Source organism: Lithobates pipiens, unplaced genomic scaffold (assembly GCF_037356315.1).
Source record: "Lithobates pipiens isolate NorthernLeopardFrog02 unplaced genomic scaffold, aLitPip1_a1.2 Scaffold_16, whole genome shotgun sequence".
Classification (NCBI taxonomy): Eukaryota; Metazoa; Chordata; class Amphibia; order Anura; family Ranidae; genus Lithobates; species Lithobates pipiens.
In genome coordinates this window covers 578,924,226-578,941,236 of record NW_027507748.1, presented here as the reverse complement: position 1 = coordinate 578,941,236, position 17,011 = coordinate 578,924,226, and the positions used below count along the sequence as shown (strand labels likewise).

Sequence of the window (17,011 nt, the reverse complement as noted above, 5' to 3'; positions counted from 1 at the left end):
GGTTGTGGCCAAAAACGCTCAATTCTGGTCTCATCACTCCAAATGATTTTGTACCAGAAGGTTTGAGGCTCGTCTCTGTGCTGTTTGGCATATTGTAAGCGGGATACTTTGTGGCATTTGAGTAGTAATGGCTTTCTTCTGGCGAATCGACCATGCAGCCTATCTTTCTTTAAGTGCCTCCTTATTGTGCATCTTGAAACAGCCACACCACATGTTTTCAGAGAGTCCTGTATTTCACCTGAAGTTATTTGTGGGTTTTTCTTTGCATCCGGAACAATTTTCCTGGCAGTTGTGGCTGAAATTTGAGTTGCTCTACCTGACCGTGGTTTGGTTTCAACAGAACCCCTAACTTTCCACTTCTTGATTAGCGTTTGAACACTGCTAATTGCCATTCTCAATTCCTTGGATCTTTTTATATCCCATTCCTGTTTTATATAGTTCAACTACCCTTTCCCACAGATCCTTTGACAATTATTTTGCTTTCCCGACTCAGAATTCAGAAACGTCAGTGCAGCACTGGAGGAAAGATGTGTCTGTCAGGAGTCCAGAAATGCATTGACCCTTTTATACACACACACTAATTACAAGCAAACCGATCACAGGTGAGGATGGTTATCTTTAATAGCCATTCAAACCTCTTGTGGCAACTTGTGTGCATGATATCAGGCCAAAATCACCAGGGTATGTAAACTTTATCAGGGTCATTTGTGTAGTTTCAGTTGCCATTAAGATTTAAGAAGCGTGAACACAGTTGTTTGATAATAAATGGCTTCAGACAAACGCTAACCATAAATGAAAGAAATGTTTTTGTGTTATTCATATTCTTTGAAAACTGGCCAAGAAATCAAGTTCTGTCAGGGTAATGTAAACTTATGATCAACACTGTATACCAGCAATATGAAGAAAGCCATGGTGTCACTAGGAAGCACAGAAAGGTGCATCCGATCCGGCCAGTATATTAAATAGGTCCTGACACTCTGGGTACCCAGTACTCACTGCTGATGTGATCGGTAATGTATATGATATGAAGTCCTGCTTCCTCAAATGACAACTGGATATACTTGTAATGGCAGTCCTCCAAAGATTCTAATCAACAAAACCACTGGGTGGATGTAATAGAATGGCTATACCGTGGGTCAGGCAAATGATACAAGACAGATGGTAATCCTGTATGAGTCCTGCAAATACGTTATTCCCATGGTAGGCTTTACAATGAGCAGTGAGACAATTCACTTGTGCAGCGAATAGCAGATTGGATCAGTCCATTTGGCCATTAATCCATTTGCTCCACTCAGGTAGTAGCAAGACCAGCAAACCCAAGGATCACAGTTCGTCTGATACCACAAGGTCTCGTGCTGGCTAATCGCCTTGGGTTCCTCTTAGTTGGCTATGGATATGGTACATCTGGGGGGGGGCACTCCTGTGTAATCTATGTCCTGCCGAAGTTCCGGGCAGAATGAAACATATGTAGACAGATTTACACAGAACAACGAATTTGGAACAAATCAAATTGCACATGTCTACTCGGAGTGATCTACTAATTTCTTGATTGGACTAACATTTTTGGGCCTTTACTGCTTTGTCATTTTAGCACAGCAATTTTCTATTTGTATATGCGGTTTACAATTGTATCCGCATTGTTTTTGCTAGCAGCTTTATAATTTGGGTTTATCTGTGCAATAACATTGAAATGTAAGTACATGAATAAAGAGATAGAAAGACATGGGAAATTGTTCAATTATAACGTGCATGTGGTGAGAGTTGTGATTTTGATTGCATACACTTTAATACATGCAGTCATCATCGAAAGAACTCAATAGAGAACAATACACAAAGGAAACATACAGGCCAGACTGTTAGTTTTTGTGTGACAAAAAATTAATTAGCATCATCACAAAAATGGTCAACTTGCACTTTTTTTGAATGCAATTTGAAAAATGTACACTGCTCCCAAATTTTGAAAATGCTTAAAGAGGAAGTAAACCCTTCCAAACAACTTGGACCTACAGGTAAGCCTAGATTAAGGCTTACCTGTAGGTCCAAGCAATATCTCCTAAACCTATATGGTTTAGGAGATATTTGCCCGAAAATGGGCACCGCTGTCTACGGCGCATGCGCCGTAGACAGCGGCGTGCAGGCGCACTAAATGCGGCAAATCCATGAATGGATTTGCCTAATTTGTCGACTCCCGTGCGCATGCGCGGGAGTGACGTCATCGCGGCTTCGCCGAGTGGCAGCGGCGGAGCTGCGAGACGCGACTCCCGTGCGCATGCGCGGGAGTGACGTCATCGCGGCTTCGCCGCTGTGATTCGTCGGAGCTGCGAGACGCCACCAGCAACATGGATGCGGCGGACTACAGGGATCAGCGGCGACTTCGCTGGCTCCTGTGTCAGGTAAGTGACACATAATGAGCTACTATGCGATGCATAGTAGTCCATTATGCTTTACCTTTGCAGGGAAAAAAAGAGGAAGTAAACCCATCAGGGTTTACTTCCTCTTTAAGTAGTGTGATATGGGGGCAGCGATCAGCAAAATGAAAGGTCCCGTCAAAAAGCAGATCACATTCCATCAAACCCGTTGATGTAAGCTGTCAGACTTTTGGACATTGTACTAGTTCTGGGGCAAAGTTTACTCATCTTCACTGCCTGAAAATCAGTATGCAGCTTGACAGGCAAAGACACAGGCTTCTGGAACAAGTGTTTTGCTTTATGAAATATTCCCATTACCATTTGCTGGTTGAAAGTAAATATAAAATTAGGTAGCCATAAATACTAAATAAAAAAAACTTACACTGGTCATAGATTTCATGGGGTTTCCAAGGTCACAAATGACCAAGCGGGTCTCATTCTGAACTTCATAACGACAAGACCAAGAAGAGAGGTTCTGTAGAAAAGAAACAAACTCATTAACTTAAAGAACATTAAAAAAAAAAAAAAACAAGCGTTTTTTAGCATGATAGTAAAATTGAGAGTGCAGGCACTTTAGTGAAGGAGGGTGAGGCTATGCAGCAGAAGTGGTGGTGAGGGGGGAGGTCACCCGGGGAATGGTGAATGCTGCCCCAGTGAGGAGAGGTCAACAAAAGCCTGGGGGTAGGGAGGTGCTGTGAGCTGAGGGGCTAGAAATTAGAAGGCCATGTCACAATTGCAACACATACCTGGGTATGCTTACTGCTAGGTATGGCTGTATGGATAACACTGGTCTACATTAAAATGGCAAAACTACCACACGAGTAATAATGACACAGTGCTATTACCCTCCCGATGCCACTGGGCATGCACCAGGTATTGGCGCTTTTTTTGGCTTATCCCAAAGATTTTACTCTATGCTCTGAGTAGCACTGGTGTTTAGGGACAGTGCTGCTGATCTGTAATCTGCAGGGATGTTTGCAGATATCAGCTTCCAGAAAAGGAAGTCTAACTTATTCAACTTTGAACTGGTTTAAAAAATATAGTTAAGATCTTAAACAGCTGAAGTTTAATACGTTTTCTTAAAACATATGGAAAGCTCTCAAAGCGTATTTTCAATTTTGCAGTCAAATTCGAGAAACCCCACTATAGGTTTTACATGTATATAAGGCCCAAAGTGGCTATAAGTGGTGCCACGCCCCAAAACAGGAATTCTATATGAGAGAGCAAAAAAAAAAAAAAAAAAAAAAAAAAAAAGTATGAGCCATTTTACACAGATAGTCATTGAGAATTTTTATATATTGTTGTTTGTCACTTGCATTATAGACTCCACCACTATGATATTCCCCTCAGGAAGATTTGTGTGCCGAATTGAAAAGGGTTAGTGTTCATTTGCATTTTGCATGCGTCCATTTCTTTGTGTTTTGATATGTTTGATGGACCTAAAAATATTTTGTGTGTCTGTACATACACGGCGTCTTCGGGCATTTTTAATGGGTTTCTAATAAAATCCTTAGTTATCTTAAATGTTGCTTACTTGGTGCCGTTCAAGACCCTTTTGCCCATTATATGTTTATCTATAAAACAAGGCCCCCTTTGCACTATGCCAAACCATCAAGGAACTGTATACAAGTTGAAGTATAACTAAGGGCATTTTTTGGGTTTCAGACGGAGTGGATTAGATACTTGCTAGGTTGTTATTGCTGTTCATGTCCCCATAAAGGAGATTCACCTTCTCTATTTGTCTTGTTTACTGTTAGAGAATGAAAGCAAAATAAAATCCTATATGCTGTGTTTTTACCTGAGCAGAAACAGAAGGAAAAATATTCCAAATGGGAAAGCTCTGGAGCCCCTGGTGCATATAATAAAAGTTTTTCCTCACTTTGGAGGGCTATCCTCCCACTTTCTGTTTTGGCTAAGAAGCTAAAATAAATCTAGCCAATGGGCTATAGATTGCGAAAAAAAAAAAAATCGTAACCTGTTCGAAACCCTGTAATCTAAAATGAAGAAAATAAACGTTTTGACTTTAGCGCTACATAAACAAGTGTTACATCAAGGCAACCATTTAATTAGAAGAATGGGCTGCCAATGTAGCAGAAAAACAGACCTGTGCTTTTTTTTTTTTTTAATGCAGTGCCTTTAATGCTAGCCGCCTGTATTGTGGCGTTCTACAGTGTATGGCAGGCCATACTTCCTTCATACTTCCTTTGTACAATCATTGGTTGCAAGAAAAAACAAATTGCATGATTTCTCCCCCCCCCCCCCCCCCCATCAACATAGACAGTGCTGACAGGGGAATCCCTCCTGCCAAGCCATTGTATGCTCCTGGCGGAAGCTGCTCTCTTTCAGGAGAAGACTAATCATCAATAGTGGCTATAGCAGCTGCTAGTGATAAATCGTAAAATAATCTGGCAGGCTGGTTGTACCCAAGCTGACTGATAAACTTTCGTACATTCAGCATTCCCATTAATGTTTCGAATCTTGGCCTGTTCCTACTGAACCAGACAAGATTCAAAATGTGTATAGTCCCACTTTACTCAGTTGGCACCTACTGTACTTTTGCATTTGGGATGCCATACCAAGTGAATGTTACTGCAATGAACCGCACAGTGTGCCATATGTTACTGTTGTGGTAAATTACCTCAACACATAGGTATGAAGGGAGCCCAAAAGCAAACTACACCTTCAGATAAGATATTCTTAATAACCTACCACCTCCAAAAGGTGTTAGAAGGATTTAAGGCAGTGGTTTCCAACTCCTGGCCTCAGGGCCCACTAACAGGCCAGGTTTTATGAATTACCTTGGGGAGATGCAGACTAGAATACTGCAATCACTGAGCAGCAAATATCACCTGTGTTGCATTTCAGTTATCTTGCAAACCTGGCCTGTTAGTGGGTCCTAAGGACAGGAGTTGAGAACCAATGCTTTAAGGGGAGGGGGATAATCATTGAAATGATAACTTTATGAAAGTTAAGCTTAAGACATAGTGAAACGAATCTTAAGTCAAAAAGGTAATATGGATGGAACATGGTACAGATGTATCAAAAACACACACACACACACACACAATTATACCAGAAATGCCCGCCAAAGCTCTGACACTTACTTCATTGTTCCGCAAAATACCGCTGTACTCCGCTTCTGCAGGTATGACGACATAGAGCTCAGCCTCGTACGCTCCCCCTTCTCCATCATTTATTGCATTAAACAGTAATGTCAGGTAGTTCTCATCACCCAGAAATACCAATTTACGATCACTGCAATGCAAACACCATTAACTGAAATCATACGGCATCTTTACAGCATTACTGTTTTTGAAACAAGCACACAAAAAGGAAACATTTCTGGTGTTTACAGGAAGAGACTTCAAGTAACAAACCCAGAAATGTGACTCATAAGAACATATGATTGAAACCAGCTTAATGAAACAAGAAATTCATTGTGACTTGCACTTCCTGTTATTGTTTAAAGGGACAGTACCTCACAGACAAAAACAACAGCGAGGAGAATATGCTGAAGGAAGAGTTAGTGTTAAGGATTATTTTAGGGCCTATTTAAAGTAAAAGTGCACTTAGCCTTACTGAATAATCCAAACCTAAAATAGGTAGCGAGGAGAAGCACGCTTGGCTTTCACACTGGGGCCGCTGCAGTGCTAAAGCAATGCTCAATTTAGGGGTGCTTTTCGGCCGGCAGCAGGGCATTTTTAACCTCAAACAAGGGGTTAAAAACCTCCAGTGTTGCTGCACTTCCGAAGCGCTGCCCATTCATTGCAATGGGCAGGGGCATTTTGGGAGTGCTGTGTACAAACTGCCCCAAAGATTCTTCTTGCGGAACTTTTTCGAACATCTCACACTCGCACCACCCGAGTATGAAAGCAACCATTGTAATGAATGGGAGGCAATTTTCAGATGCTTTACAGGCACTATTTCTAGCGCTAAAATGCCTGAAAATTGCCTCAGTGTGAAAAGGATTTCAATGTTAAGGGTGCGTTCAGAATTTAGGGTTTGAGCATTAGGGGTACAAGGTAATTAAAAAAGCTGTACTTTGCCCAAGCGGGACAAACTGGTTTAATTTTATGCTGATCCTTGCAGCAGCTTGCATTTGTCTTCTTTTGCGCCTCCACTGACACTTTTACTGGTTGTTGCACTGATGGGCGGCATCTTGTCACTTAGGCACCCAATGGACCAGCGTCATCATTTGCCATAGCCAAAAGGGAATAGGGGGAATAGGGGGAACAAAAAGGAAAATATGTGCAGCAGGCAGCATTTAAAGCAAATCTGTTGCCCTGCATGGTGAAAGCACAAGATCGCTTTAAAGTAGAACTATAGGCAAAATTTTGGATAGAGCATGGGAGGGTTATAGCCCGTCAATTTTTTTCACCATCTGGGTCCCACTGCAGAGATTTCCCTTCACTTCTTGTCCCATAGCCAAACCAAGTGAGAGGAAATCTCTGCAAACTAAGGGAATTCCTTGGGGACCCAAGGTCACCAGAACTAGTGTCCCCTTTGGAAGAGGATTTCCCCTCTGTTACTTTTCTGGGGACAACTCAAAACTTATTATTTTCTTTTACTTTCAATGATAATGGTAAACAGGCCAAAAATGAATCTCCCTAATAGGGGCACAGACATCAATAAAAACTGACAAGTGTTCTAATCACTCCACTCCATCCAAGACCTGACCACAGACACCCCACCCCTCACTCCAGCCAACCACCCCACAATAACCCACCCCCCCGCCCCCACGCACACCATACCCACAACCCCCACCCCCTGCACTTAGCCCATGCAGGTCCCAACTGTGGCTTCCCCCATCCATCTCCTCCATGTCCTGGTTGTTGCTTCTCCTCCTGGAAAATTGGGTCTTCAAACTCCTGGCCAATGGGATCTCAGGACTCGCTTGGCCAGGAGGAGAAACAGGAAAACAGTGCTCTGCTCCTTAATACCACCCTTTTTTGGAAGCCAATTAGAGCCTCAGGCTCTAATCATGTGCTTCAAACAAATACATTATAATCTATTCAGCCGGCACCCTGCATGTAGATTAGGGGCTGGACATATGAATTTGGTGGGAAGAGTGCCTATGCGTCGCTAATGAGCAGCCGCCACTGCTATACTGCCAGAATCATCCACCTTCTGCTGTCATTACAAGGAGCATATGGCAATTCTTGGCTATTCTTGTACCTTAGATGTCATCAAGGAATAAGGGTGAATGAGACTCAGAAATGGAGAAATGACTGCTAGAAATATAGGCAATAGAGTCTTTACATTACAGCCCTAATAAAGCCTTTGAAAGACTCAACCAGTATTCAATTTCTTTTTCTGGACTTGACATAAATGCATTGCCTAGAAACATTTGTATTATGGGCCGTTTGATCCTGTCTTCTCTGATCCTCCACTGTCCCCAATCCATCTCCTGATCAACCAGAGTCTTGGGGACACACTGCACATGCTCAGTTTGGTGTGTATTGCTAGAGTATTTTTTTTCTTGGAAAGGGTGCATGTGATCAGCACAGGGACAATCAGCAATGTCCAAACAGAGGGACAGAGGTCCTTCTGCATCATAGGACAGCCAGAATTGAATGAAAACTCTCCCTAGAAGCTTTAACCAGACACTGATAGAAGTCATATAACTGCTATATAGTGCTGATAAAAAAATAAAAAGGTATTTAGCAGTTTATATTTGCTAAAATAATCTTCCCTGTGTACCATGGTAGACCAGTTATAGTGAATTCAGGATCCTGGGTTTAGTAACACTTTAAAATGGGAGGGGGGGGGGGGGCTGAAACAAGTAGGTTTTGCAACCCCTTTTAGTTACCTGAGCCCTGGAACTTGACCCACGACGAGGCGCAGTCTCTCTGCCCAGAGTTCTCAGCTCTTGATTGGATAGATTGATAGCAGCACAGCCATTGGCTCTCGCTGCTGTCAATCAAATCCAATGACGCAGGCGTTGGGGGGGGGGGGGACAGGGGCCAAGTCCTGAATTTGGCCTCTATGGATGCCGAATGCTGGACTTAGGAGTGCGCCTGCAAGGTAATCCCCTGGGAGAACACTTCGCCCTGATGTGGGGAGGAGCCGTAAGAGCTGCCGGGGGACCCCAGAATAGCAGGTTCAGGGCTACTCTGTGCAAAATGAGCTGCACAGTGGAGGCAAGTATGATACGTTTATTTATTAAAAAAAAAAAAAAAAAAAAAAAACCTTACCATCACTTTAAGCCCCCTACCAACATTCAAAAATACTTCTTCCAGCTGTTCAGACTTACCTGGAGACATTAAGCTTCAAGTCTGGTACACAGATGTTATTATCACAATCTAGCTGAATCTGAACCTAAGAGAGAAAAAAAAATATGATGATATGGGAGGTTACAATTATGAATCATGCCGAGTAAATTACACTGACAAAGCTGCGTCTAACTATATCCTACAATGTGTTACACTGTCCTGTGACATCTATGGCTCTGCAAACTGTATATACACTTTACAGTAAAATGTTCAGTGAAGCTTAGTAAGACTACATTTCTAATGCTGGGCTCTTTGGTATTTGATGATTCACTCCAAAGTACACAACCAACATTTATAAAACCAAAGCATTTTTGTGTGTAGTTAAAACTGAGTGATTACAGAATATTAATACATTTGCTGCATCTTTCTTTTAAATTGTAGACCATGGATTCTGATCCACTATATAGCACCATGTAACATCTCACAACCAAGATCGTATCATCAATAGCAAGGAAGCCTGCAGGCACCTCATTATATTAGCACAAGAGCAAGTGTGACAGATCTCACCAACAAGATAAAATCTGGTAACACTACAGCTCTTTCAGGAGCAAGAGAAGGATGTGGGTGACCCCTCTGGGGAGTCAATAGTATACAAGGAAGTCACATAGTTTAATGTTTTCTTAACCTACAGCATCAATGGGTGGAGTAAACGTTACGTTACTAAATTTATCCCCACAAACTTGAGGGAAAGGGAGTATATGTACACCCCACCAATATACTGGTTTCTCTGTGTTAATTTTTTATTTGGCCATAAAATGTCTGCATTACAGAAGTAATGCATTGTGCGTTATAAGGCACCTTAAAGGGTGAAGGCACTCATAATGACAAGACTCCTACAGTAATATTGCAAAATAGAAATGGGGTTATAAGCACAAGAAACCCAGTCAAGGGAGATTTATGGAGGTCAACTTTGTCAACTGCTCTTTCTGAAAATGGCAGCTGTCTGGCTGTCAAACTTGGAATCTCTCTGACCCAGAACAAGTATGCAAATAGGCACGTATGACTTTTATAATCAGCATAAATTCACAGACTGACTAAAATAGGCAGAGTGACCCATAGTAGGCAGGTAGGACTCAAGCTAGGTAGAGGAATAACAAATGTGATACTTGTGACTCATAGTAGGCAAAAAGGACAGCAGAACAGATCGGATTCTAGCACCTCAAAGTAAGCAGAGGGTCAGCCCAACAACCAGGCTACCGTTGAGACTCAAAACCCATTTAACAGGTTTGCTTGAAACAGTTACCTATTTGACCAAGGAAGAACAAAAAAAAAAAAAACAAAAAAAAAAAAAAAAGAAGGGGGGGGGGGGGAAGATTTCTAAGGGACTGCACTGCAATTATAAAAAAAAAGTCCCATGAGCTCATCTAAGCTAAAGCCATTCATAGAGGTTCACCATAAATAAATAGGTATATTGTCTATGTGCAGCTAACCTTCTGTTCAATATGGTTCTTAGTCTTGTAATTGAAGATTGGCAATAACCCATGAGCATCAGGAGGTGCCTGTGAATCCAGGGAGAAGTTCAGAGAGACAAAAATTTGAGAGAGCTTGTCCCGAAAAGCTGACTCCTCCTGAAAAGAAACAAATAAAAATGAACTCTAATTACATTTAGGAATACTGCAACAAAAGATCAGAACAATCCATACTTGAACTCTACAGATCTTGGCTCCTTCCACCCACCTTGTGTCCTTAACATAACAAACACGTAGTGCAGAACAGCTGTACACATGCTGACAGATCAGAAATGTAGCTGGTTAAAAAGCATAACTGCCTGGACCGTGGCCAATTTAACAGATCTTGGATTTGCTTTTCTTCAGCATTCCTAACTTATATAATTTAAGACTCATAAAAAAAAAAAAAAAAAAAAAAAAAAGATGTTGGAAGTTCAGGAAGTGCTGACCAAGTTCAGTTCCATGGATCCATTAGGGAAAACAAACTACAAAAGAGTTATGGGGCTGATTTTAGAGGCTAGGGTACTGGACAGGAGTCGTCATTCGAATAGTCAACGGTATAGTATATGCAATTTTTAAGCAGGTAGTCATAAGCAAGGAATATGTGGGCAGCTCATATTAAGAATTCCTTTTCACAGTAAAATAGACCATCACTTCTTGACAGTCTTAAGGAGATCCAGAAAGAAAAAAAGAAAAAGAAAAAAATTACAATTCTATTAAGAGGAAAAAGAAAGAATGACAAAGTAAAACGAAGCCAGGTAAAAATCTAAATTAAAAAATTAACATATTGCTGATATTTCTGGGAAAAAAAAAAAAGTATTGGGCCAATTATTGGTTCGCACTTCCTCCATGACAGCACCCAGATGGGAAGAACCCAAAAGATAACTTGTGGAAAAAGTGAAGATAAAAGTGAAAAAAGCTAAATCCATGAATGTAATGTCTTGAAAAAATGTTGAGGCTACTAATAAAAAAGGAGGCACGGAAATTAGATTTAATATTTACTTCATGCCCCAGTTAGGAAACAGATGGGTGCTAGGAGGATGTACAGTGCCTTGAAAAAGTATTCATACCCCCTTGACATTTTCCAAATTTTGTCATGTTACAACCAAAATCGTAAATTTTATTGGGATTGTATTTGACAGACCAGCACAAAGAGGCACATAATTGTTAAGTGAAAGAAAATGATAAATGGTTTTCAATTTTTTTTTTTACAAATATGTGAAAGTGTGGCGAACATTTGTATTCAATCCCCTTTATACTGATACCCCTAACTAAAAGCTATTGGAAACAATTGCCTTCAGAAGTCACCCAATTAGTAACTAGAGTCTACCTGTGTTTTATCTCAGTATAAATACAGCTGTCCTGTGAAGTCCTCAGAGGTTTGCTAGAGCATTGTTTCTCAACTCCAGTCCTCAAGGCGACCCAACAGGTCATGTTTTCAGGCTTTCCATTATGTTGCACAGGTGAGTTGATCAGTTTCACTGCCTTTGTAATTACCACAGTGAATAGCATTAAGGGGAACAGACCAGACAGGTCAGGGATAAAGCTGTGGAGAAGTTTAAAGCAGGGTTAGGTTATAAAAAAAATATCCCAAGCTTTGAACATCTCACAGAGCACCGTTTAATCTTTCATCCAAAAATGGAAAGAGTATATCACAACTGCAAACCTACCAAGACATGGCTGTCCACCTAAACTGACAGGCCGGGCAAGGAGAGCATTAATTAGGGAAGCAGCGGGAAAAAAAAAAAAAAAAAAAAAAAAAAAAAAAAAGGACCATGGTAACTCTGGAGGAGCTGCAGAGATCTGCAGCTCAAGTAGGAGAATCTGTCCACAGGATAACTATTAGTCGTGCACTTCACAAATCTGGCCTTTATGGAAGAGTGGCCAGAAGAGAGGCATCGTTTACAGAAAGCCATAAGCGGTCCCGTTTGCAGTTTACAAGAAGTTATGTGGAGAACACAGCAAACATGTGGAAGAAGGTGTTCTGGCCAGACGAGGCCATAAAATAGGATTTTTATAACGGCTTACTTGTAAAATCCTTTTCTTGGAGTACATCACGGGACACAGAACCATAGTATTAACTATATGGGTATATAGGCACCTTCAGGCGATGGACACTGGCACACCCAAGACAGGAAGTTCACTCCCGATATAACCCCTCCTCCTACCAGGAGTACCTCAGTTTTTCTAGCAAAGCAATATACACAAATCCCAAAAGAGGAGAGGGACTTCTGTGTCCCGTGATTTACTCCAAGAAAAGGTATTTTACAGGTAAGCCATTGTACAAGAAAATTTTCTTTAGAATTTGTAAGGTAGAATGGAATATAGGCCCCTGTGAGAGAAGGTCCGGACATAGTGGAAGGGACCATGGATCCCCCACTGCCATCTTTACAATTTCTGCATAAAGGACCTTCTGGGCCATGCTGGGGGTACAAGAATTACAGACTTTCTTTCCAGTTTGATCCTGCAAAAAAGTTGCGGCAGCAACTGAATAGGAAGAAATGCATAAATCAGTGAGAACTGATCGCATCTGTTCTGCATGCCAGTGGATCCCTTGTCCTGGACACAAAGTTGACCAAATTCATGTTGAACCTGGACACCAGAAGATCTACATCCGGAGTCCCCCATCTTTGGAAAACAGGCAGAAAAATGTTGAGGTAAAGGGATCACTCCCCCAGGAGCAACTGCTGGCGGCTCAAGTAGTCCGCCTGCCAATTCTCTACTCCCGGAATGAAAACTGCCAATAGACACAGAACATTCCTTTCTGCCCAAGTTAGAATACGGTTCACCTCCCTCTGTGCTGCGAGACTCTTGGTGCCCCCTTGGTAATTGATATAGGCCACAGCTGTGGCATTGTCGAATTAGATCCTGACAGAAAAACCCCGTAATCTGAATATCCAGGCCAGACGAGCTTCCTGAATCTTTAGGATGTTGATGGGCAAAGTTCTTTTGGTTCTTGACCACTGTCCCTGGACAGTCTTTTCTAGTACTGCTCCCCAACCTGAAAGGCTGGCACCTGTCGTTACCACCTTCCAGATAACTGGTCTGAAGGCACTTCCAATCAGTCAACAGATTCGGGGTTACCAACCACCAACTGAGGCTCTGGGACACCCTTGGGGACAGCAGCATTGGCAAATCTAAAGCTTGAACCATTTTGTTCTAAGCAGACAGGATACTGTTTTGCAACAGTCTCGAATGGAACTGGGCATAGGGAACCTCTTTGAATGAAGCCACCATCTTTCCCAACAACCTCATGCAAAGGCGAATGGAGGGATCTTTTTTCGACCTGACCATCTGCACCAGCTCTCTTATGGCACGGATTTTTGCCTGAGGCAAGAACACCTTTTTCTGGGCTGTGTCTATGATCAGACGACCCAAGTACTCCAGCCTTTTTTAGTGGTTTTAAAAGGAGGACTTCTCTAGGTTGAAAATCCAAGCTAGATTTTTCAGTATTTGGTTATAATGCGCACACTTTGCTCCAAGCGGGTCATCTGGTATATTAGCAATAGATCATCCAGATATTCCAGGATTGTTATGCCCAGCGCCCTTAGCCTTGCTAGAGGTGGAGCCAGAACCTTTGTAAATACCCGGGGTGATGATGTAGCCAGCCTGAAGGGCAAAGCTACAAACTGAAAATGATGCTGTTCTACCTTGAACCGCAGAAACCTTTGGTGAAAGGGGAATATAGGAACATGCAGGTAATGCATCCCTGATGAGGATAGACACCAGGAGTTCTCCACCTTGTAGGATAGAAACCACCGACCTAATCAACTCCATGCGAAAAGAGAAGACCTTCAGGAATTGATTGAGATCTTTCAGATCTAGAATGGGTCTGACATCTCCATTCAGTTTTGGTACCGTGAAGTGGTTTAAATAGAACCCCAAACATTGCTCTTCTGTGGGGATCTGCATGATCACACCCTGAGCCAGTAATTAGTCTAATGCCCGAAACCGAGATTTCCTTTTCCCTGGATCTTTGGGAATGTTTGACCTCAGACCTCAACCTCAAAATTAGGCAGTGAAAACTCCCGATAACTCCAGGTTTGTACCCTAGAGCTATCATGGAGATGACCCATATGTCCTGAATTTGCTCCTGCCAGACTTTTGAGAACTGCAGAAGTCTCCACCCCCCCCCCCCCCACCACCCTGGTGAGAGGGGGCGCCCCTTCATAATGCTGCTTTAGAATTCTGTTTTGCAGGTTTCCACCCTCAGGACTTATTTTGTGCCTGAGCCGGACCCTGAGGCTTTCCTCTAGACTCTGATGGCGGAGGCCATCGCAACTGCCTAGAGGCAGATGCCCCTGGTGCTGGAGAAAGAGCCCGCTTAAATGAAGGGTGTTTTTCCTTCTTTAGTCCAAATCATCCCCAAATAGCCAATCCCCACGAAAAGGAAAACCAGTCAGGAGCCTTTCGCATGGTGCTTCGGCTGACCAATTTTTCAAAAACAGGATCCTACGCATGTGTACTAGCACAAGAGCAAGGAGAGACGCCTGGTGAATAGAATCTCTAATGGAGTCTATAGCAAAACATAATACTCTTGGCAGTTCAGCCAAATCCTGGGCTTGTTGTACAGGAACCTCCTTAAGGGCCTGTCTAAACTGGTCCTGTAGGAACCGAGATGCCTGCAGGTTTGCACCTGCCAAAGAAAAAGAGGCTTAACAGGAACTTATCTGTTGGATCCTTAAGCATTTGAGCATTGTCTACTGGACAAGTTAGACTTTTATTCACACTGGATATAGCAGCATCAACTTCTGGTGCCATCATTTTGTCAATGTCTCCTCCATAAGATAGAGTACTGCGAATCTCTTTGGAGGGAGAAAATGCTTATCGGGATGATCCCATTCAGCATAAACTGTTCTAGTAATGCATGGATGGGAAACGCATGCAAAGTCTGCAGAGGTTTTAAGGAACCCAAAGAAGAAACTGAACTTTCAGCGGACTCAGGGGCAGCTTGAAAGCAGAACGAACAATTTCTGTAAGAGATTGTACCAGCAATTTCTCAGATTGCGAGGCTGAAAAGGGTTCATCCACTGTTTCCCCCGAAGAGAAGTCATTGGATTGCCTTTCCTCCTGATCCCCCGAGGGTTAAACCTCATCCTCTACCCACTGTTCCCTTGATAAAGGGTCTGAGTTGAGGGAGGGGGGATCTACCACACTTCCTATCCCTTTGGATGGAGGATGCGATTAAAGCTGCTAGTCATTCCTCTAGCCCCAACAAGGCAGAGGAAAACACATCTTCAGTCACGTATACAGGGGCTGGGATGTTAGAAGAAGCTGCAACACCCACAGGTTCCAATGACTCACCCTAGCTAGCCACTTCTGGTATTTTAGGAGAAGATGACAGTGTGGAGACATGATTAAAGTCCTCAGCGCCTGGGGGTGATGTTTTAGAAACCTTTTTTGAGGTGTAGTCACGGACCTTTTTGGGAGGCATAGTCCTAAGCACAAAACCACTACTTGCTGAACTATAGTCTAGCAATAGAATGCTGTTAATAAAAAAGTTCTGCCTGGTGCTGGGTAAAATGTGTTTTCCTCAATTTGGGAATGCCTGCATGCAGCGCCTTACTTGCGTGTGATTAACAGCTGTAGTCTCCAGCTGCTAGCTGAGGAGAGTCTGCTTTCTGGGCTCGGCTTCCCCCACGCTTGCACTGCGTGTCCTCATGGATGCTATGTTCAAAAACACAGCGCCTAGCCCAGGCCACACCCCCTCCATTCGCTACTCGCCCTCTCTCCTGTTCAAAATTCAAAGAGCTAATGTGCGTGGGGGACATTCAGGACTGCCAATGGCAGACCCAGCAGGCGGTGAGGGACGAGAGGCCGGTCTTACATGACCTGTGCGGGGGAATTAGAGTAAGGGGAAGCCGCCGCACCCCCCGCAGGAGGGGGGTTGTAAGGGGAGTACCAACTACTGTTGAACCTCCCAGCCCCTTAGGCCCCCGGGGGGGGGGGGGGGGGGTTGGGAGTGCAATAATTGGTAAATCTTTTCCCTGGATGAGGAATTCCCCCTGAGAAATGCTGATGGCCAAGCCCACACACATGCTATCAGCTGTGACACCAAGCTGAATTGAGAGACAACTTACTTAAGGTATGTGCATTTACTCCCTCTAGTGGAGACTTTAAGGCTTGACAACATTTTACCCAAGAAAAAACATAGGTGGGCTTTTTACAGTTCCTAGGCCTCTTCCCATATCCTCACCGCAGGATTTCTGCTGATATCAGGCAGATCCAATATTCACCCATCATGGCGTGCTGCATTTAGCAAACCTTCAAGGACCAGGTCCCTTTTTATCGGAGTACCACTCCCTTGGGCCTGTATAGCACCCCCCAGGAAAACAAACTTATGGTAATGTGACCAAAACACTGGGTCCTGGGGTCCAGCTCTCCAAGGAGAGGTTACAAGCAAAATCTTATTCTTATACAAGGCCCGGGTACCATCCACCTTGGCCTCAGTAGCACTTTGGATGGATTCGGTCAGTGGAGGCCATTTAAATCCAATAGGGATCCCTCCAGCTGAGCTCATCAGAGCACATCTACACTCGTGACCAACACTTTAGATACTGGCAAAAAAACTGAGGTGCTCCTGGTAGGCGGTAAGGTTATATAGTGAGTGAACTTCCTGTCTTGGGTGTGCCCATCACCTGAAGGTGTCCCGTGATGTACGATAAAGAAATTAACTTTTTGGCCTAAAAGCAAAACACTAAGTGTGGAGGAAAAATAACATTGCACATCACTCTGAACACACCATCACCCCCCCTGAAACATGTCGGTGGCAGCATCAGGCTGTGGGGCTGCTGTTCTTCAGCAGGGACAGAGAAGCTGGTCAGAGTTGATGGGAAGATGGATGAGCCAAATACAGGACAATCTTAGAAGAAAATCTGTTAAA

At 43.1% G+C, this 17,011-nt stretch overlaps 1 protein-coding gene across 1 annotated transcript in view; it reads right to left on the bottom strand.

Annotated features, from left to right (window-relative positions):
* The window catches only part of ITGA5 (integrin subunit alpha 5), a 139,880-nt gene that overhangs the window by 23,781 nt on the left and 99,088 nt on the right, over positions 1–17,011 (bottom strand). Inside the window, exons 18-21 of the mRNA XM_077483782.1 lie at positions 10,111–10,248; positions 8,662–8,726; positions 5,513–5,663; positions 2,791–2,883 (exon numbers count right to left, since the gene is read on the bottom strand). Of these exons, the coding sequence (XP_077339908.1) occupies positions 2,791–2,883; positions 5,513–5,663; positions 8,662–8,726; positions 10,111–10,248 (447 nt within the window). The remainder of the gene's footprint in view (positions 1–2,790; positions 2,884–5,512; positions 5,664–8,661; positions 8,727–10,110; positions 10,249–17,011) is intronic.